Genomic DNA, 23,538 nt, shown 5'->3' on the forward strand with positions numbered 1-23,538 from the left:
GGAGGCCGAGGCAGAAGGACCTCAAGTTTGAGGCCAGCCTCAGCAACTTAGACCCTGACTCAAAATAAAAAGGGATGGGGATCCAACTTAGTGGACAGCACACCTAGGTTCAGACTCTGTTTCTCTGAGTAATGGGAGTGAGGTTCAGAAGGAACTTGAGTTCAGTTTGCAACCCAAATACCTATGGATCATTTGGGTGTAGATATACCAAAGAAAGCTAGATCCGAGACCATAGTGGTGGTCAGGGCTGGAAATCCAGAGGGTGACCTTAAGGTCTGGAAATACATGTTATATCATATATTAAAGTTGCAACGAACCAGTTATGTATTTACCAATATTTCCATGCTGGGAGCCATCAGCCAATGGCTCCCAGCATTTCCATAGTAGGAGCTTAGGGCAGGGGATATAGCTCAGTTGGTATATGCACAAGGCCCCAGGTTCAATCCCCAACACCACACATACACACGCAAAATCCATAGTAGGAGCTTAATAAATATTTGGTGAGTCAATGAGTTCTGCGAGATTTCTAAGGATGGTTAATCCTGTGTTTGTACCTGTCAACATATACTTTCTAAGAATTTACCAAGTATAGGCCTATCTTTGTTAACCCTGCCTTCTCTAATAATGATATGAAGTATAATACACTTCTGTGGTGCAAAGAACAGCCCAGAGACAGTAAAGAAAATTCTAGGGCCAGGTGTAGTGGTCCATGCCTGTAACCTCTGCAGCTTGGCGGGGCGAGGGTCAGAGGCAGGAAGATTTCAAGTTCCAGGCCAGCCTGTATAATCTAGTGAGACCCTGTCTCAAAATTTAAAAAGGGCTGGGGTGTAGCTCAATAGTAGAGTGCCCCTGGGCTCTATCCCTAGTACTTAGGAAGAAAGAAATGGGGTCGGGGGAGAAGAAAGGAAGAAAAACAGACAGACTTGGCATGGTGGTGCAAACCTTTAATCCCAGCAGTTCATGCAGCTGAAGCCAGCCTCAGCAATTTAGTGAAACTCTAAGCAACTTAGATCCTGTCTTAAAATTTTAAAAAGGGAGGAGGGGGCTGAGGATAGCTCAGTGGTAAAGCACCTCTGGGTTCAATCCCCAGAATGCCACCTCCCCCCTAAAAAAGAGAAAGAAAAAAAAAAACTGAAGGCAGCCACCATAAAATAGTTCTGCCGGATGTGGTATTGGCACATACCTGTAATCCCAGTGGCTTGGGAGGCTGAGACAGGAGGATCATGAGTTCAAAGCCAGTCTCAGCAATGGGGAGGTGCTAAGCAACTCAGTGAAACCCTGTCTCTAAATAAAATTCAAAATAGGGTTGGGATGTGACTCAATGGTTGAGTGCCCCTGAGTTCAATCCCTGGTACCCACCCACCCCACCAAAAAAAAAAAAAAAAATATATATATATATATATACACAGAGTTCTATATACCAACAGAAAGCTGTAGTAGTTTAAAGATAATACCTGTGGATACCATAGAATGTTAGAGCTTAATTTTATCATCAGAGCTAAATTATGATCTTAGGACCACTTTGTATATGCTTTCTGGGGAAGGGGGTAAGTTCCTGATCTGGAAGGGGAGCCTCAGAAATGCCCAAGCCATCCTTTTTCACTGCCATGGAGGTCCCTAACCTCAATGTCCTCAGTCCTAGAATTTTTCCTGCCTTCCCTTAGTATCACTCCTCTATCACAGCGAGGAACACAACAGTTGGAGGGACTCAATAAAGGCTGATATCCAGTTTCTGAGTTATCTGCATCCCTTTTTTTTAGGCTGCGGAGGAGACATTACTAGAGGTTGAACCCAGGGCGCTCTACCACCGAGTTGCATCCCAAGCCCTTTTTATTTTGAGACAGGGTCTTGCTATGTTGCTAAGGCTGGCCTTGATCACTTCTGCCTTAGCCTACCAAGTCGCTATTGCTAGGTATATAGGCATGTGCCACCATGCCCCGCTTCATATTGTCTTTATTTCCAAAGAAATCAGGGGTCAATGATGTAACCCAGTGGTAAAGCACTTGCCTATATATGCAAAGGGCCCTGGGTTCTATCTCCAGCATGGCAAAAACAAACAAAAAAACAACAACAAAGAAATCAAACCAGTCTGAATAAAAATAGAGAAAAAATGGAATGAACTAATTTTTCTGTTATTTATAAGTTTATTTTTTTTTTTAAATTCATGTTACCACTGAGCTATATTTCCAGCCCCCTTTTTTTCAGCTGGGGCTGGAACCCAGGGTCTTAGGCAAGCAGGCTACCCTTTCAAGCTCAACTCCTGACCCCTATAAGTTTTAGTAAGTATATGAAATTATACTTTGGGCATGGTGATGTATCTCTGCAGTCTCAACAACTAGGGAGGCTAAGGCAGGAGAATTAGCTGAGTTCAGGAGTTTGAGACCAAATAATATAACATATGGAGACCTTCACCCAGAAAATAAGAGAAAAATATGAAATTATAATAAGGAAGTGGTCCCTACTCTGTTCCCCCAATACAAGAAGGGAGAGCAAGGAAGCAAACTAGACGAATGGGGAAAAAAAAAAAGGAAAGAAAAATGGCACTGTGAAAAAGGATGTCAAGATGTATTAAAAATTTGCTTAGCAAAAGGGAGAGCCCTTGGGCTGGGGTTGTGGCTCAGCGGTAGAGCGCTCACCTAGCATGTGCGAGGCCCTGGGTTCGATCCTCAGCACCACATAAAAACAAATAAATAAAGATATTGTGTCCAACTAAAAAATAAATATTAAAAAAAAAGAAAATTAAAAAAGCCTTCCTGTGGTTTGTTTGCAGTACTGGGAATTGAACCCAGGGGTGCTTAACCACTGAACCACATTCCCCAGCCCTTATTTATTTATTTATTTTTATTTTGAGACAGGGCCTTGCTAAGTTGCTTAGGGCTTCACTAAGTTGCTGAGGCTGGCTTTGAATTTCAGATCCTCCTGCCTCAGACTCCTGAGGTGCTGGGTTTATGGGCATGTAACACGATACCCGGCTAAGTCAAGGTCTTGCTGAGCTGCTGAGGCTGACCTCAAATTTGGGATCCTCAGCCTGCAAAATAACTGGAATTACAGGTGTGCCATCACCATTCCAGGTCCCTCCTGTGGTTTCACCAGTTGATCTGGTTTAGGGATTTTCTCTAGCAACACTCCCACACCTTCCTGTCCTACTACAGTCCTTTTCACATTGTGCACTGTACTTTGATTGTTTGTCTCTCGCTACCACTGGACCATGAGTTCCTTAAGGACAAGGATTTGTTTGAGTCCTTGACCCCCAGGTCCTGGCACATAGTCAGTGATTAGTAAATATTTGCTAAATGAATAAAGAAGAAATTTAAAGGGGTGGAGTGGGGAAGTGTGGTTTATCCAGAGCTGGACTGGCAAGGCAAACAGAAAAGAGGGAGGTGCTGATAGGAAAACTGCCTTGAGTTTACCCAGCTGTTAAGGAGGCTAGCAGTGCCAACTCATGACTGATGGTTCAGGAGGGCCTTTTCTCCTTTTCTCTGACCTCTACTCTGGCTTCCATTTTCACCTGCCTTTTCAAAAAACCTACACTATTGGGTGTCACTTCTCTTCTGTATTCATCCTCTTGGAGTATTTCTCATACTTAATGATCCTTCATCAACATTTACTTATTTATCTCCATTTGATTTCATGGCCAGACTTCTGTAAAGTTATATGCTTTTTCATTCTTAACACAATGGCTTCCATTACCCATAATTCCAGGCCATTAATGATTTATAAGTCAGTGAATCCTGTTGCCCTTTTCAGGCATCATATTTAAACTTTCACTAGCATCCAGTCCTGCTAGCCAATACTTTTTTTTTCCAGTGCTGGGGATTAATCTCAACCTCATAGGTGCTAGGTAAGCTTTCTACCACTGACTATACTTCATTATTTGAAATATTTCTTTAGATTAAGTAGGCTAGACCATTCTCGTTTTTCTCCTACTCACTGGCTATGCCTTCTCTGTCTTTGTAGATACATTTCCTCGCTAGTATTAGTAAGTTCTTCAAGACTGGGCCCTATGTCTGCTTCAGTTTTATAATTTTTTATATATATATATATATTTAGTTATTCATGAACCTTTATTTTTATGTGGTGATGAGGATTGAACCCAGTGCCTCACACATGCAATGCAAGTGCTCTACCACTGAGCTACAACACAGCCCCTGCTTCAGTTCTTACTTCACCTTTTCCCCCTAAGTGATGGAATCCACTCCCATAGCTTCAATTAACAACTAAAAATACATGAGTTCCCAGCTATATCTCTAGCCCAGATCTCTTCTCTGAAATCCAAGACGCATTTATAGAACTGTCCCCATCTTCACTATCCCCTGCCATTCACCCTTCACCCTAACATGGTTTCTCTCACAAGTTCAATAATGCCTTCAATAATGCTAAATTGGATTAACACTTCACAATTCTTGTCTTCCCTAACCTTTCTCTGACACAGGACATTGTCAGCCATTCTCTTGGAAATTTTCTCTTCCCTTATTTTAGTACTCTGTCCTAGTTGAAGACTATTTCATTATCATTTTAATGGCTCTTCTATGTGGTTTTTAATTTTTTTCCCAATTTTTTTTTATTTTGGTAAAATAAACATAATGGGGTATGGTGGTACACACCTGTAATCCCAATGATTCAGAAGCCTGAGGCCGAGGCAGGAGGATATAAAGTTTGAAGCCAGCTTCAGCAAGTTACAGAGGCCCTAAGCAACTCAGCAAGACCCTGTTCCTAAATAAATTATAAAAAAGGGCTGGGGATGTGGCTCAGTGGTTAAGTGCCCCTAGGTTCAATCCTGATACCAAAAAAAAAAAGGGCTGGGGGTATCTTAGCACTAAAGCACTCCTGGGTTCAATCTCTGGTACCAAAAAAACAAAGCCACACATAATACAAAAATTTACTTTTAACCATTTTATTTTATTTTTGGTACCGTAGATTTAACTCAGGAGCACTTAACCACTAAGTTTCATTCTCAGTCTCGTTTTCTTTTTAATTTTGAGACAGGGTCTTGCTAAGTTGCTGAGGCTGACCTTGAATTTGCAATCCTCCTGCTTCAGCCTCCCAAGTTGCTGGGATTACAAGAATGTGTCATTGCAACTGGTCCCTTAAATCATTTAAAAGTACAGTTCAGTGATTTTAAATACCTTCATAATGTTGTATAACCATTGCCACCATGCATCTCCAAAAGTTTCTCATCTTATAAAACTGAAATGCTACACGTTAAACAATAACTCCCCATTTCCCACTTCTTCACCCACCTCTTGAAAACGACCAATCTACTTTATGATCTTTGACTACTTTAAGTATTTCATGTAAGTGGAATCATTTATTTTCTTTTTGTGACTGGCTTATTTCACTTAGCATAATGTCCTCAAGTTTCATCTGCTCTATCTTCTTCTTGGGACTGGTTTCTAAAACCTGAGGAAATATAAAGTACTGACTTATTAAGTAAAGACCAATTTATGCCACATCAGAAAGAGCTGGCTGGAAGAAAATCAAGCCAGAAGCACAAGAATGTTGTCCAAACATTTTGGTTCTTATAGAACAAGATCAGTTAGCCCTGACTTTATCCTCTCCTTTTGGGACTAGTGAAAAACTAATATCAGGTCATCCCCTTTCAAAATTCTCAAAAGGTTAATTCAGTATCAAAGTTCAATTTCTTAAAACCAATAGCTATTGAGTAAAGTTAGTAAACACACTTAGCTTGGGCCTGGGGATGAAGCTCAGTGGTAGAGAGTGTGCTTAGCATGAGGCCCTATGTTTCATCCCCACTACCACAAAAATAAATAAATGAACACACTTAGCTCTATACTTGAGTGCTACTGATATTTATTGAAAGCACTACAAAACAAGCCAGGACTAAAAGCTGCTATTTTACAGGAACAGATATTGGTGTAATTTCCTTCCTGAAGAGAGTATGCACTCAAGTCATGAGACCTAAGATAAAACAAAGACTGTATTGTCAAGAATCTAACATGGACTATATTATACCTATTAATAGAAAAAAATGCTAAAGGCAAAATGAGATGTTTAAAAATATTGATGCTAAGCTCACGTAAGCAAACAAAAACCTAACACTAATCCTAAAATTTTAGGACACAGGATCTAGATATAATGTGACTATTTAAAATTTAAAATTTTTGCATCAAAAAAAATTTTTTGCATTAGTAAAAATTTGTTCTTCACTGTACTTGTACAATTATGTGCTTGTTGCTCGTACACTACACAAAGTCAATAGTTATCACCAACAATGGAATATAAGTAGATCTGAACAAGACTTCAAAGTGACTCTGCTCCGTTCAAATGCAGAAAATTCAATCCAGGATTAGTAACACCTTTTGATTTTAGAGCCAGCTTGCTCTCTCTTTTTTCATGTCATATTAAATTAAGTCCTCACTTAACATTTCCCACTTGTAAATTACAAGGCATATCTACCACCATCTTTTTCTGACACTTTAAAATTAATCTGTAGAAATTGCAAAAACAATGAAATTGTACTTCCAATTCTGAGCCTGCAATCAGATTCCTGCTTTGACACAAAACATACTCCTCTGCAGTGTATCCCACCAGCACAGCGACCCCCTTTCTTTCTCTCTATTCCTTTGCCCTGAAGGCACTTCTGGATTGCTTAATACGTGCTCTTTGGCTGCCTACACAGTCAGGACACCTATGACCATGTGAACTTATCACTCCTCTCCTCCTTCTTTTCTATGGCTAATACCACTTTCCTCCTTTCTTTGTGTGGCTGAATCTGCAGACTTGGTGTTGTCATCAGGGGGACAAAGTCGATTTCGGCTTCGAGCTCCTGGTTGGTAGAGCTGCATTGCTGGACGATCCTGAAGCAAAATAAAATATGTACATATTATAACATTCTATTAAGCTTTCACATAGGGTTTTCAGAGTCATAAATTATGTATTAATCTATACCAAACTAACTGAGCACACAGTACATGACAATTGTCCATCTACTCTCTCCAAAGAAAAGCAAACACTTCTGTAAGTATTATTTTATTTACTTAAGGTAAATTTTTGAGAAATCAACCACCTAATTTTCTTAACCATTTCAACATGAACTAATTACTTTGAATTTTTTAAATCTTCAAAACCACAGCCATCAGCTATTTCTTCTCCCCATCAGTAAACTGACTTTAAAATGCAACACCACATAAAAGTGTTTAGGAGGGGTTGAGGATATAGCTCAGTGGTAGAGTGTTTAGTTAGCATGTGTGAGGCCTCTGGGTTTGTTCTCTAGCACTAAACCCACAAAAATGTTTAGAAGTGAAAACAAATATAAGAATGATGCAATAAAAGAATGAAAACTCTTAAATTAGAAATTTCCTTGAAATTCTGATCTCAGATCCATAGAACATGCTACAAACATGGCATTTTTTTTCTCACTAAATTGCCTAGTCTGGCCTTAAACTCACAATTCTCCTTCCTCAGCCTCTTTTTTTGGGGGATGGGGGGGTTGAACTTGGGCACTCGACCACTAAGCCATATCCCCAGCCCTATTTTGTGTTTTATTTAGAAACAGGGTCTCACTGAGTTGCTTAGCAGTCTTGCAGTTGCTGAGGCTAGCTTTGAACTCTTAATCCTCCTGCCTCAGCCTCCCAAGCGGCTGGGATTACAGGAGTATGCCACTGCACCCAGCCCTTCCTCAGCCTTTTAAGTAGCTAGGATTACAGGTGTGTGCTTCTGTGCCCAGCTAAAGCATTATTGTTATTATTTTTTCATACAGACAGGCATTTACTAGAAAAGTGAAAAATGAGTATAATATACAGTATAGGCACTGTGTGAACCACCTCTTCAGAGAATGGCTTATTTATCTACAATAAATATCCACATCTTTCTCCTAGATTACTTTTAACACTTTATCATATTTGCTTTGTCTCTAATGTATGTGTGCACATATTCTTTTCACACACACACAATTATTTCTGCAGAACCATTGAGAAGTTAGGGACCCTTTATCCATAAATAATTCAGCTAGTTATTTTCACCTACATTCTGTTGTTATAATCACAGTAAAACTGCTATTGATTAATCATAGCATCACAAAGAAAAGGACACCCAGATACCATGGTTCCTGAAGTGATGCAATCGAAAGGAAGTACAGCATCACCTACAAAGTATTCTTGCCAAAGATTAAGGCTGAATATATCCAAGTGTCTAGATTACAGGTGGCCTGGTTTTGTAAATAAAGTCTGACTGGCACAGTCATGCTCATTTTTTTTCCTAGGGCTGAAGCCAGCCTTAAATATTTACCATGAGGTCCTTTACAGAAAGTTTGTTGGCCTCTGCCCTAGAAATAACTACTAATTTTATTTTTTTCTTTTTTAATTCCTTATTTTTGGTACTGTGGGTTGAACCTAGGTCCTTGTGCACGCTAGGCATGCACTCTGCCACTGAGCTAGAACCTCAGTTGTTTATTACTAGTTTTTTAAAAATATTTTTTAGTTGTAAATGGATCTTTTATTTTACTTTTTTATTTATATGCGGTGCTGAGGATCGAACCCAGGGCCTCACATATGCCAGGCAAGTGCTCTACCACTAACCCACAACTCCAGCACCTGATTACTAGTTTTAAAGGAAAAATGGAAGATACATGTTCAATGATACCAAAGACATGTAATTTGCCATTCTAGAATGTGAGAACCTCTACAAGAAAAATTGGTTTCTCCAACAAGTAATAAATGGTAGGAAAACAAAGAAGGGAGAACTGTTTAGGTTAAAAGAGAACTCCCAACTACTATATATAACTGTAAAGTTCTAACAAAAAAGAACTTAAGGAGATATTTCAAGCAAATACAATTTCTGGACCTTTATATATGACCTTTATACATGACCTTTCTATATGACCTATTATATATGACATTAATGTAGGGATGGGATAGCCACAAAATGATAACTTGAAGCTGGGTGATGGGTACATGGGGGTTAATGATATCTTGTTTTTTCTACTTTTGAGAATGTTTGAAATGTCTACAGTCAACAAAAAATCCATCAAAGACTGAAAAAAGTCATGAATAGTTACAATTTTTCTCCCTTAAAAGTTCCATAGTAGGGAGAGACAGTAGAATGAATCAGACATAACATTCCTATGTTCATATATGAGTACATGAGCAGTGTAACTCCATTTCATGTACAAACACAAAAATGGGAAGTTATAATTCATGTATGTATGCTATGTCAAAATACATTCTACTGTCATGTATAACTAAAAAGAATTTAAAAATTCAAAAAAATAAAGGAGATTGTTGTTAGTGTCCAAAATAGGGAAACAATGATATGCATAGGATATATGCTCTGATGTGAAATGTTGAATTTAATAAAGTTATTTCCTAATTGTCTTTTCTCAAAAAAAATTCTACAGTAGGGGCTGGGTGATGTAGCTTAGTGGCAAAGTGCTTTTAAGGCCCTGGATTGGATCCCTAGCACCAGATAAAAAGTATCTACAATAAACTATAAGCTGCCCCTTTACATTTGCCATAAGAGGAAAACAAATCCTTGTGAAATAAATTTAACAAAAAGCAGTACCTTGTTTCTTATGCGGTCTCTCTTAACCACTTCCTCTTTCTTTTCAGATTTTTCTGAGCTGCCTATTGATTCTGTACTTTCATTCTTCTTTCCTTTATCACGAAGTGCTTCTTTCTCTTTTTTAATCTCCTCTTCTTTTCTTTTAAAAGCTTTCTCTTTCTCATAGCGCTCTTTCTGCCTTCGGCGCTCTTCTTCTTGCCGCTTTAGTCTCTCTCTCTCACGGAAAATGCGCTCCTGATCTCGTTCGTAATCTCGTTCCCTCTCCCTATAGTCTCTGCAACTCTCATCTTCAGATCTGCATGAAAACAGAGACTGAACCCTCAAACATAACCACAAATGCAGGAACACTAATTCTGATTTGGCCACTGCAGTGAGGTTGCACTTTTACAGCAAGGTAAAAAATACTAGTGTTTTAGAAAACAACAAGACCCCAAAATCATTGATCCAGATTAAGTTACCAGAATATTTGACCTTCCTCCTTTTCTTCTTATCCAATATTAAACAGTTTTATCTTAATCCAAATACAATTCCAGGTTTTAGCAATGAAATTAGCATCTAACAATCAAATATAGCCAAGAGCCCTTGACTGACTGACCTCTTTGGCTTTTCATCTTTAAATTCGCCTTCAGAATGCTTGGGCAGTATACAACTTTGCCCACTGGGTCTTTCATCATTCAGATTCTCTTTGTCCAGTTTCTTGGCTTTTTCTCTTTTGTCCAACTCTTTTTCATCTCCTTTTTCTGGTTTCTTGAGCAACTTTAAAGAAAACACTTTGTTTTATTTTGAAGAGTGGGGCACTGTCTTTGGATTCAATTAAAACAATATACTAAATATTTAAAGTTTAGACTGTAGAAGGCCCCCATATTTCTGCAGGTTCTCTTAATCTTTCAGGTGAACAATTAGTGCATGAGAATAGTAATGCTATTAATGTGAAAGTGCTATCCACCCAAATTAAGTGGTTTAATCACTTTGTGGCAATGGGATCAAGACTCCTTTGGTTTTGAATGGGTCAACCTGTAAGTGAACCAATGCACACCTCCAAGTATGCTTTGTAGCACACCAGCATGTCTATCAATATAATTTGATAGGAAAATATTTCACAAATTCAAAATGCTATGTAGATCATTACTATAGAACTATCAATGGGTATGAATTTGGAATGACAAATATCTTGGTCACCAAAGGAGAGATCCACTGCAGGAATAATTCTGCCTTGAGCCTGAGAATAACATATTTATGATGGTAAAATTATCATTAGAGATAAATAGCAAGAATTACCTGGTATTTGATTTAAAAATCCAAATGCCTTATATTATAGATGGGGAAGTTCCATCTCTACTGAGTAGGAATTCCATTCAATGGCATATATATATATATATATATATATATATATATATATATACACATATATACACACACACACACATAAATATATATAAAATATATATATATATATACACACATATATATATGACACATATATATATGTTCAAAAATACTATTCTTTCTCACATCACTGCTATAAATCTCTCTAGAATACCCACACTTAAGTGTAGTCAGAGAGATTCTTAGGCAAAATAGAAGTATTTTAAGTCTCAAAGTGAGGGCTTCATACAAGGTTCATCTCAGGGTAAAGGCATCATACTAGTCACTAAGCAAAAGGCAAAGCATCAGAAGACTTAAGCATGGAGCATTCCAGCACACAGACAGCCGCTGCAAATAGGAGTCCAAATTGGACAAGAAAAAAGCACCAGTGTAAAGTGAGGATACCATGTGCAGGTTTCATTGGAAGTGTTCTTATTTCTTTAATGAACATCTATATTTGAAGCCAAGATGTTCATTATTCTAATAAGAACATTAATGAATGTCTCTAGCATGGCTGGCTCTACCTTCTGCCTTGCTGATCATCAGGAATAGCAAGTCAAATCACTTGTGGCACGGCAAAGAGATTGCTGGAAAGAATTAAAATGGGAAACTCCCCCTTCCCCTAAGCACCTATTACCAATAATGAGTCCTGTGCAGACTCAGGGAACCCTAGCCACATAATCTTCTGAGTTTTCAGGAGGTAAAAGGAGACCCTGCTGCCATCTCTATGAGATGTTCTCTGACTTTCTGAAGTACTAAGTACTAGTACTTCCCCAAGAAGTAAGAACTGCCCAAGCCATGCCCTCAGAAGAAAAGCAGCAAGGTTGGGATCTTTCTACAGGGTTTCTCCTTCCTACATGCAATGCACTGATCAGAATCTGCTACTCACAGATTCTCAGATGCAAGAAGATAACATGGGAGTCATGTGAGAGGGGAAAAATACTTAATGCAGGATATTTATCCCTAGTCCTCCCACAAGGCAGCCAGTTATGAGAGGCATATAAGATGATGAGAAAGAGGTATATAGGCCTGGTTGTCCTCTGGCTGTATGTCATTGAAGCAAAACATTAGGAAATCACCTCAGCTTCATTTTAGGGTAGGAATTTAAATAGCTCAGCTTTTAAAAAGACCCACATCAGTATGAAGGGGTTTAATAAGTAACACTACCACCACCACCACCAAAAGGACTGAGGAGCTAAGACCTGTGTGACATGATACTAGGTGCTCTGTATCATGTAATTGATCCTTACATTTTTCTGATTCACAGCTTGTAACAGAAACCTGTGTACCTGAAGACAGTGGAAAACAAACAGATGAGGCAACTTCATGTATCAATTATGAAGGAAAAGCTGAATAAAACCCAAAATTCATGCCAGCCAGCCCTGAGCCCTCATTTACTGTGAACTGAGATTAATAGTCCAAATATCAAACATTTTCAATGATTTTAAAAAAAGATATTCATTAAATAATATCATATACAATACTTAATCCTTATAAATTATCATAATTTAAAAAATAATTTTAATAGGAAAGATTTTTACTTGTGTACCACCCCCCCCCTGCAAAAAAGGACAACCCCCCCAAAAACAACAACCAATAAAACTCATTTACACAAACACAAGATGCATGCAAAAAAAAAAAACATGCAATTTTAGGCAACATGTAGTTGGTTTCAATTATTTTCATACCTTAATCTTTGGTTCATCCTTTAATTTGTCTCTTTCTGGAACTCTATCTATCTTCTTTAGCTTTTCTATATCTTTCCTTTTTCTTTTCTCCTCCTCTTTCCATTTCCTTCTCTCCTCTTCTCGTTGTCTTTTTCTTTCTATTTCTCGCCTTCTTCTTTCTTCCCTCTTTTCTTCTCTCATTCTCTAGAGACATTGAAAAAGTCTTCAAACGAAACATCACCTAAAACCTAATCAATCCCAAAGGCATGGTAGGCACTCACTAAACTGAATCATCTTTCCTTCCTACTTTCTACCACCTACTTAAACCCCCACCCTACTCAGAAAATGAGAGAGAAAGTAGAGGACCTGCTAAAATCCCACTGCTGCCTTGCTATAGTTTCAGAATCTTTCAGTATATGTCAAGAATGTCTCTGGGATAAGCTAAGGGCTCTGCAGATTTGCAGAGTGAACCCCTGGTCCCACAACCAGAGTGAAGGAGAAGGCCAAAGTGAGACCAAGGAGCTAATTCTTTAAAGAATAGTTGTGGAAAAAGTGGCTATTTCTCCTATATGAGCCCAATGCTCTTAAAATATTTATAGAATATGAACTAACGAATTTAAAGAGAAAACTATAAAAACAAAAGATTTACCTGCTTGTTTTTCAGGAAGCTCAAAAGTGGAGTTGTCTTTTTAGCTACATAAATATAAACAGATTGTTAATAATACTTGTCAACCCTTAGAAAGGATTCCACTTTCTGACATTTCATGCCACCCACCCAAGATGGGAAAACTATACCCATTAGACAGAAAGTTCACAATTGTATTATCAAGAGAAGTTTAATAGTATTTGATTTCAACAATACAGGTTTAAAATACTTTTTTAAAAACTGAAGAAACTCCCATTAAAATAATAAATCAATCTTTTAAGAGTAAATTTGCAGTTAGTGAGAATTATGTACAAAGGTCATTCTCTTGTTTTACTGATAGGAGTACAAATTTGTTCGACTGGAAACAAATTGAAGAGACTAAAAATATCCAATCCTTTTGACCCCGTATTTCCACTAAGGGAATTTATTATAAGGATGTTACCCAAAATGGACTTATCTTATGTAGCCATTAATTAAAAAATAAGTTTTAGACGAAAAATAAGTCAATTTTTTAACATTCTGAAAAATGCTATGAGCCTTATAGTCATCTCTCTTTTTTTTTTTTTTTTGGTACTGGGGATTGAAATTGAACCCAGGGGTGCTTAATCACTGAGCCACATCCCCAGCCCTTTTCACTTTTTATTTAGAGATAGGGTGTCACTAAGTTGCTTAGGGCTTTGCCACATTGCTGAGGCTAGCTTTGAATTTGCAATTCTCCTGCCTCAGCTTCCTGAACTGCTGGGATTACAGGCATGTGCCACCATGTCCTCCTGCAATTAACTTTTGGAACACATTACTTCCTGAAAACAAATTCCTAGGAGTGGAAATCATAGTCAAAGACTATGCTCCTGTTTAGAACTGCTACTGTAATATCAACCTTACTTAGAACCAACATTCAAGTTACAATTTCTCCAAGAGTTTTTCAATTATGTAGTAACTAATTTCATTTTTTCATATTTTCAGGTCAAAAAAATTTTAAGAATACCAGTTAATCTTCAAAGACATACCACTGTCTAAACATGTCTTATCAGTCTTTAAACTTTTTTTTTAACATGACATTATGCAGGTAACCAAGAATTTGTCCCATCTTATCAATGCATTCTCATAATTCTGTGAGACAGGTATTATCATCTGTATTTTCCAATAGAAGATATAAACTCAGAGAAGGGAGTGACTTCCCCAAGGTCACACAGAGCAAGTGAGGGAAGTGGGAGACAGACTTAGGTATCTGATGAAAAAGCTGTTGCCCCAATTCCTTTGCCCACTTACCTATTAATTCTCTGTTTTTGGCTTCTATTTCCTCTAGCAATGTCTCTGGAGTAGATGTCATTTTCTCATTATCTGTGGCATAAGTCTCCAAAAATTTTCTATATTCTGGATCTAAATAATCATTTAAGAAACCAGAAAACTGAGACTTTAAACAAAAAAGGAAATACTATCTAAGATACTTATTTAGCAAAGAAGATAAGTTTCTACTTCATAAAAGACTGAAAAATACAGAAGATAAGACTATTTGGGGCTTAACTGGTCCCTTACTCTTAGAACTCCCTTTACTAATACCTACTAAGGGAATCTGGGTCAAGAAAAATGAGACACCACACATTTAAACAGACTCACCAGGGGTGTTATAGTTTGCTATTAAAAATCAACATTCCTACTAATCCGAGTCACACTTGTGGGAGAACTAAATAAAAGTTATATATGTGGAACCTTCAGAGAATATTAGGTATAATATATAAGCAATTCCTATATGAATACATCTCACTTTAAGTAAATTCAACATAGAAAATCAGGTGTTCCAAAAAGATAAACTGGTGAGATGGAGGGAAAGTCCTAGATGTGGTACAGGAGGCAACAATAATTCCTGTAGTTCTTTCCTAGAAACATCTCAGAAAGAGATATACATCTGGCTCATTTCTACACATTGCTGAGTATGTCACTTGATCTGTCTTCTGTATCTAAATCTGTGGTATCATCAATAAGCAGCTATGTTATTGAGTTTTTACTATTTAATAACATATCTTTTTTTATGTTAACAAATGATAGAAATTCAACCAGATGATCCTAAAATATCAATCTCTCATACAAAGTATTTGCAGTAAAAAACCCTTACCCAAAACAACAAAGAGTTATTACATAATACTTGTCCAGCATAACAATACAGAGATCTTAAAATCTGGAGCTGGTCTACCTAACATAGAACTTATTGTAGTTTTTTACTTCCTGTATTTTTATTCAACCTAATTACTACATGTGTGGTTAACTACATATTCAAAGCCTAGAAAATAGTACTGACTACTTCAACAACTTTATATGAAGTTACTTGGGTATGGAAATTTTTCCATCATGGTTCAAACCTTCTTCTTTATAAAGATGGAAACTAAAAATCAAATAATTATAACAATGATAAGGCACCTCAAGGAACAGCTGTACTTGGAAATATCTGATTTTCCCCCATTGTCTTCAACTTAATAAACCCATGATGATTTACCACTCAGTAGTCAATATCATATTGCTCAGTGGTAGAAGAATGAAATGCCACTAGCCAGAAAGCAGAAACTCTGCAAGAAACCCATTTACATTCTAAGAATTAAGCAAAGCTTTCACTGAAATAATATTTCTCATTAACTTTATTCTGTGTGTTTTCTAATTTAAAATACTGGGGTCTAATGAATTCTTAAAAAAGTCTATGGCAATCGCATTATGTAACTAAAGCTATACTGTACCATCATCAATAGTCCCAACTTTGGTATCTCTTTTCTTAGTCTTCTTTTTTGCAGCTTTTTGAAAAGGTGCGAATTCTACTATAGCAGGATATTCCTGACCTGTTTAGAGAAAAAAAAAAAAAAAAAAAAAAAAAAAAAATATATATATATATATATATATATATATATATATATATATATATACTTTCTATAACAAAGAAAATGTAAAAAGTGGATACAAGAGAATCTATCCACCATTTTCTACGTCTCCTCAGATTGCAGTCATTTAAAGACAGTCTCTCAAATTGCATAAATCACACTGGCACAATTGTAATCAACAGGGTACCAATGGAGCCCAAAATTCACACTAAAAACATAATTAGTGACAATGGCAGCAAGCTGAGTGTGTGGCACACACCTGTAGTACCAGTAGCACCAATAGCTTGGGAGTGTGGCTTGAGTTCAGAAGTTTGAGATCAGCCTGGGCAACATAGCAAAACCCTGTCTCAAGTACATTAATGAAGATATGTCAGGTAAGTAAAATATTCATTTAAATTCAACTTGTAAAATGTGGCACTCTGATATGTAAAAACAAACCCTGTACATTTTTGTTTAAAAAAATTAGAAATCTTGGGCTGGGGTTGTGGCTCAGTGGTAGAGTTCTTGCCTAGCATGTATGAGGCACTGGGTTCGATTCTCAGCACCGAATATAAACAAATGAATAAAATAAAGGTCCATCAACATCTAAAAAAAATGTTTTAAAAATTAGAAATCTTGGGGCTGGGGCTTAGCAGTAGAGTGCTCGCCTAGCACGTGCAAGGAGTTGGGTTTGATCCTCAGCACCACAGTAAGTAAGCAAGCAAGCAAGTAAGTAAGTAAGTAAATAAATAAATAAAGGTATTGTGCCCAATTACAACTAAAAAAATATTTAAAAAAATTAGAAATCTTGCCAGGCATGGGCGTATGCCTGTAATCCCAGCAAGTTGGGAGGCTGAGGCAGGATGATCACGAGTTCAAAGCCAGCCTCAGTAAAAGCAAGGCGCTGAGCAACTTAGTGAGTCCCTCTCTCTAAATAAAATACAAAATAGGGCTGAGGATGTGGCTCAGTAGTCAAGTGCTCCTGAGTTCAAACCCCAGTACTAAAAAAAAAAAAAAAATTAGAAATCTCTAGAACAGGCAAATTTAAAGAGAGGTAGAAGCTAGATCAATGGTTGACCAGAGCTTGGGATGATGGTGGTGAGAACAGGAGTTAACAACTAATGGGTATGGGGTTTCTCTTTGGGGTGAGGAACACATTCTAAAATTAGATGGTGGTGATGGTTGCACAACTTTGCAAATATATGAAAAGCCACTGAAGTATATACTTTAAAAGGGTAAATTTTATGATATGTGAATTATATCTCAAAAAAGCTATTACTTTTTAAAAGGTAACTACCTGAGGTGATAGGTGTGTTAACTAAATTCATTGTGATAATTTCACAATACATATGTATATTAAATTATCATATTGTACAATTTAAACATATATAAGATTGTCAATTATACCTCAATAAAGCTGAAAGAAAAACCTGTTAATGGCAAAAAACAAACAAACAAACAAAAACCCCAAGACATGAAAAGCATAAGTAATAAATGTAAAAAGAGGGGTGGATCTCATGTGAAGTATTCTCACTACAATAAAACTCTTGTTAAAAAATTAAATGGGGGCTGGGATTGTGGCTCAACGGTAGAGTGCTTGCCTAGCACATGCAAGGCCCTGGGTTTGATCCTCAGCACCATATAAAAATATATATAAAATAAAAGTATTTAGTCCAACTAGAACTAAAAAATAAATATTTAAAAAAATTAATTGGACTTTATCAAAATTAAAAACTGTTCAATAGGGCTGGGGTTGTAGCTCAGTGGTAGAACACTTGCCTAGCATATGTGAAGTCCTGGGTTCAATCTTCAGTACCACGTAAAAATTACTAAATGAAATAAAGGTATTAAAAAATAATTTAAGGGCTGGATTGTGGCTCAGAGGTATAGCACTTGCCTACAATGCGTGAGGTACTGGGTTTGATTCTCAGCACCACATAAAAAATAAAACAAAGATATTGTATTTACCTATAACTAAAAAATAAATTTAAAAAAATTTAAAATTGCACCAAAGGACACATTCAACAAAGTGAAAAGATAACTGAAAGAAAATAGTTCCACATCATATTATCTGACAAAGTGTAATATCCAGAATATATAAAGAATTCCTACAACTCAACAACAATAAAAACAATTAAAAAATGGTAAAAGTACTTGAATAAAAATTTCTCAGGGCTGAGGATATGCTCAGTGGTAGGATGCTTGCCTAGCATACACAAGGCCCTGTGTTCAATCCCCAATAATGCAAAAAAACAAAAACAAAAAAGAAGTATCTCCAATGATGGTATGCAAATGGCCAACAAACTTATGAAAAGATGTTCAACATCACTAATAAGTAAGGAAATGCAAATCATAACCACAATAAGCTATTACCTGTTAAGATGGCAACTATCAAAAACCAAAAATGCTGGACACAGTGGCTCAGGAGGCTGAGACACAAGTTTGAAACCAGCCTCAGCAACTTAGCTAGACCTTGTCTCAAAATAAAAATTGGGCTAGGGGTGTGGCTTAGTGGTTGAATGCCCCTGGTTCAATCCCTGGTAAAAAAGAAAAAGAAAAAAGGAAAGAAAGAAAAAGAAAATAACATGTGCTGATAAGGATGTGGAAAAATCGGAATATTTGTTATTTTATTTGTGGGAATGTAAAATGGTGTATCTGTTAGGAAAAACACTATTTTTTATTCCTCAAAAATAGAGGCTAGGGATATAACTCAGTGCTAGAATGCCTGCTTAGCATGTTTGAAGCCCTGGGTTCAATCCCAAGGAAAAAACAAAAGAAAAAAGAAATCAATTACCATATGACCCAGAAATTCCACATTTGCACACCCATGTTCATAGCAATATCATTCCTACTAGCCAAGAGTAGAAGCAACCCAAGTGTCCCTTGATAGATAAATGGATAAACAAAATATGGTGTATAGAACATTCACATTCAAAATGAAATTCTGATACATAATACAACATGGATGAACCTTGAGAATGTTATGCTAAGTGAAGCCAGTCACAAAAAGGTACGGTATGATTCCAATTATTTGAGGTATCTAGGATAGTTCAAATTCATAGAGACGTCTAGACAGTCGAAGAGTATGGGGAGCAGATGGCTAGTTGTTTAATAGGTAAAGTATCAGTTTTGCAAGATAAAAAAAAAATTGGTACTGGGAATTGAGCCAGAGGCACTTTACCACTGAACTACATCCCCAGTCCTTTTTATTTTTGATAGGGTCTCACTAAGTTGCTGAGACTGGCTTTGAATTTGTGATCCTCTTGCCTCAGCCTCCCAAGTTGCTGTGATTACAGATGTGTGCTACTGTGCCTGGTGCAAGATAAAAAATTTCTGGATTGGTTGCACAATATGAGTATACTTAACACTACTGATGTACACTAACAATGATTAAGATGGAAAATTTTATATTAATTTTGCCACAATTTAAATAATGCAGAAAATAACAATAAAAAAGAATGAAGTGATGATACATGCTATAACATGGATGAACCTTGAAAACATTATGTTAAGTTAAAGAAGTCTGTCATAAAAGACCACATATGTATGTTTATATGAAATGTCCAGAATAAAGAAATTCATAGAGGTACAAAGTAAATTAGTGATTGTCAGGGACAGGGGGAAGGGGAGAATAGGAGATGACTACTAATAGACATAAGTGTCTTTCTGGAATGATGAAAACATTCTGGAAATAGTTGCACAGCTTTGTGAATATACCAAAAACCACTGAGTCATATACTTTAAGTAGGTGAATTTCATGGTCTGCGAATTTATATCTCAATTGAAAAAAGAAAAAAACAAAACAATTACTAGAAAAAATTCACCAGATTCCAGCCATAGAACAATGTCACACAAGGTACAAACTACTACTTTGATCACTGGCATAAATGAGAATAAGAATTGACCTAAAGGCATCACAAAGCAGTCATAGAGGAAATGTGGTTTTAGCAAATGGAGCTGAGGTTATAGTTCAGTGGTTGTGAGCTTGCCTAGCACATGTGAGGCACTGGGTTCCATTCTTAGCACCACATAAAAATAAATAAATAAAATAAAGGTATTGTGTCCATCTATAACTAAAAAATATATTTATAAAAAGAGGGCTGAGTGTGGCTCAGTGGTAGAGCGCTCATCTAGCACATTTGAGGCCCTGGGTTCGATTCTCAGCACCACATAAAAATAAATAAAATAAAGGTATTGTGTCCAACTACAACTAAAAATATAAATGTTTTTAAAAAAGAAATCCTAGCAAATGCAGAATCAGATTAGCTAAATAATTGTGATATATCCGAGAAGGAATGGAATAAATAAACCAGACTAAAGCAGAGGGAAATTGTGGAAGACAGGCTGAAAAAAGCAGGAGCAAGGCCAGACTATAGAGGGCTTTGGCTAACAATCTGAGTTCATACTTTCATTCTTTTCCACAACTGTTAACTTAAAAAGATTAATTTTATGACAATACATTAAATTAAATATAAATAGAAAATCCTGTAAATTTACAGACAGTAGTTGTCTAAGCATTAGCTGATAAGGACATAAAATATAAAAGTATAATTAGGTCTAGGAGAATAAGACATAAAAACATTAAACTGACAAGACTCATCACTTGTATTAAATGTAAGTTTTAAAAAGAAATGTAAAAATCAAACACAACTTGGATTTCCAAGCTAAGTAAATAGGAAATCATTACTATCTATTGGAATAAAAAGATGGAAAACCATCTTTTATTCCAAAAATAGGGTGGAAAACTAGATGGTTTGAGGGAATTAATAAATGTGGGAGTAGGGCGGGGATGTAGCTCAGGGGTAGAGCACAAGCTTAGAGCACAAACAAGGCCCAAGGTTTGATGCCCAGCACAAAAAAAAAAAAAAAAAGTTGGACAAACACAGTGGGCAATCCTTCTTCAGCTTTTATTGGCATAATCCCTGATAAATTTTACCAAACTGAAGTAATACTAAGAAACAAAAACAAACCAAAAACCATTTACCTATGATTACAAAGCCCCCAAAAAGTTAAGAAATGGCAACTTGGATATTTTCTGGCTAAATGTTGCAAGCAGCAGGTTTTAAATAAAAAGCAAGTTAAGGCAGAAATATGCCTTCCCTGTAGACTAGACCCTTCTGGATATAATGTAGGAGGATCAAACTTGATGTTTTAATTATATACAACTGTTGGCTTAAAGGATATGAATTAAATAATTAAACAAATGGTCCTTGAAGCAGGGTGAGAAGTAAATATTTAAAACTTGTCATACAAGTTTAAAGAGTCATTTACCAGAATTGCTGCTGTGACTAAACAGTCAAAACAGAAGGTCTAATCCAGGACAAAAAAAAATCTGTCTCACAAAGAGAAAACTGTGGCAATTTCATTCAGTTGATCAAATTAAAGAAATAACAGGTTAATAAAAATACCCAGGACTACCAATTTATAAGAATACAATAAGCTTATCAAATGTGTAAAGCTTTTTAAATGTTACACATTTTATCACCTAGGATTTTAGAAAAGCTACCTACAAAGTCATGGGGAAAACACTGCCATGTGTATATTGTTTTAAACATAAAAATGACAAACTCCCCTTCTAGTTCAGTTACAAAGACTCACCTTTATTGTCAAGGAATACATAACCATCAAAGCGATCCCTGAACAAAATAATGTCCTCTTGGTTTTTAAAGTTGATATATGCTCTGGCATACATATGAGGATACAGACTGCAGAGAAGAAAGCAATTATGTAAATGTACTTGCATGTGTCTGGCTGAATTACAAGTACACATTTAAAGAGACAGGATCAAAAATCAAATGAAAAACACTAACAAGGTAAAAAAGAATGGAAGAAACCTTTTTCATTTACCCCTCCCTCTTTTTTCTTTTACCTAGTGTCATTAGAAAAAAACTCAAAATAATCATGCTCAGGCATAGGTTGAAGATGTTCCTGAAGCTGTTCCTTGGTCAAAGTGGGAGGTAATCTTCGAATTACCACCTTAGGAAATGAATAAGGAAAATAAAATTAGTACAAGTCAACTTTCTATCATACCTGAAAGAATCACAGTCCCTGAAGATTGGCTTTAAAATATAAGATCACTTATTAAAACTCTAGAGAAAACATTCTTCTGAAGTCCAATGCTCAGAATTAGTCAAACGTAATACTAATGCGGTTTTTAAAAATTCCTGGAAATGAAAACCGCCTGGGGCAAGGAAAACCTCCAGTTCTGCTATTATCGCACAGTTTACCAGTTTTGGGAAACACTGTCTACTATTCATTTCCAATAGATCTAGTAGCAAATTAGCATGCCATCCCTGGTCTTTTGCCATGAAATTTGAATTTAGTAGTATCTCTCATCCACGTCTAACACACCCTAAAATAAAATCCTTGACCATTCAGCTTAAAGACGTAAAAACTCCATAACGCATACAAAAAATTCGTCCACTGCTCTCAAAACAGTATGTTCTCGATCTGCCTTTCCAGACAATTAATCCTCCTAGCCCTCTCCCCCAATTCGCCTCGATTAATATTCCTACCGCAAACTACTCCCACCCCGATGTTCCCTTCACTAATAATTCTCCCCAATTAAACTTTATTCCTCATTCCTTTACTTCCGCTCTCCTCTCCCATTATCATCTAGAAGCTCGGACCTAAACCCTTGTCTGGGGAATTCCCTCTTTCCCTAATCCCACCCCAGAGCTTGGTCAGGAGGGACGCCCCCCATTTAGGGCTAATATACAAGACAAAGTGAAGCGATATTCATTCAGACGAAGAGAGAAAAGAACCCAAAGAGGAAGAAACAACCCCATTCCAGCAACCTCCACGAGCCATGGACCCGTCCCGCCCTCTCGGGCCAGCTGCCACTGGGCACCTTGCTTAGAGCTTCTTTCTTTTCCTTGTTGCGGTCCTGCTTATCGTCCCCTTTGGCACCTTCCAACGAAGCCCCACCGCTGCTGCCTGTGGCCCCCGGGGGCGTTAACAGGGTTACTCGCTTCTCCTTAGGCCTATGCTCCTTTTCTTCCTTCATGGCCACGGTTACGCTCCTCGGAGCTGCCGCTCAGCCAACGCCGTTACGCTGGGCACCTACGACTCGCGGGTAGCTCGGGTTGGAGCTCCGCCCCCAACAAATGCCCCTAGTGATAAACCGAGCTGCGTGTTCCATTGGGCCCCCAAAAATCTCGCGATACTTCAGGGTGCTCAGCTTCCCTCAGTGGAAAGGTTCTAATACCTGGTCTTTACTTCCCGCCTGCTGAGTCCCCGCGCCGCCCAATCCCCTCGCGACCCAGATTCCCTCGAGGCCCGCCCCTTCGCGCATTGTCAGCAACTCGGCCATCTTGACTAGAAACATCTCTTTCGGGGACTACATATCCCGGCATACAAAACGGTTACCCGCTTTCTGTTAGGAGTATGGGAACCTTAGATATCTCCTGTTCCTATTTGTAATAAATCGAATCTTTTCACCTTGAAAATTTAGGGATTTTTTAAAGATCGAAATATAGGGGCTGGGATTGTGGCTCAG

General features: G+C 37.2%; 1 protein-coding gene across 3 annotated transcripts; it reads right to left on the reverse strand.

Moving 5' to 3' along the window:
- Nucleotides 1-4,997: 4,997 nt before the first annotated feature.
- Nucleotides 4,998-23,120, reverse strand: Upf3b (UPF3B regulator of nonsense mediated mRNA decay). 3 transcript variants are annotated; one of them, XM_077107229.1, is made up of 11 exons: nucleotides 22,891-23,120; nucleotides 21,910-22,016; nucleotides 21,639-21,745; nucleotides 15,924-16,022; nucleotides 14,467-14,577; nucleotides 13,201-13,244; nucleotides 12,573-12,755; nucleotides 12,135-12,173; nucleotides 10,115-10,275; nucleotides 9,520-9,814; nucleotides 4,998-6,818 (listed from the first exon to the last, which is right to left on the reverse strand). In XM_077107229.1, exons 1-11 carry the CDS (start codon nucleotides 23,044-23,046, stop codon nucleotides 6,669-6,671), a joined length of 1,452 nt encoding a protein of 483 aa, XP_076963344.1. In that variant the 5' UTR covers nucleotides 23,047-23,120; the 3' UTR covers nucleotides 4,998-6,668. The 3 variants fall into 3 exon arrangements, with proteins under 3 accessions (XP_076963344.1, XP_076963345.1, XP_076963346.1); XM_077107230.1 differs by lacking the exon at nucleotides 12,135-12,173; XM_077107231.1 differs by lacking the exons at nucleotides 14,467-14,577; nucleotides 15,924-16,022.
- Between the last annotated feature and the right edge of the window lie 418 nt (nucleotides 23,121-23,538).

Source organism: Callospermophilus lateralis, chromosome X, assembly GCF_048772815.1.
Source record: "Callospermophilus lateralis isolate mCalLat2 chromosome X, mCalLat2.hap1, whole genome shotgun sequence".
Lineage (NCBI taxonomy): Eukaryota > Metazoa > Chordata > Mammalia > Rodentia > Sciuridae > Callospermophilus > Callospermophilus lateralis.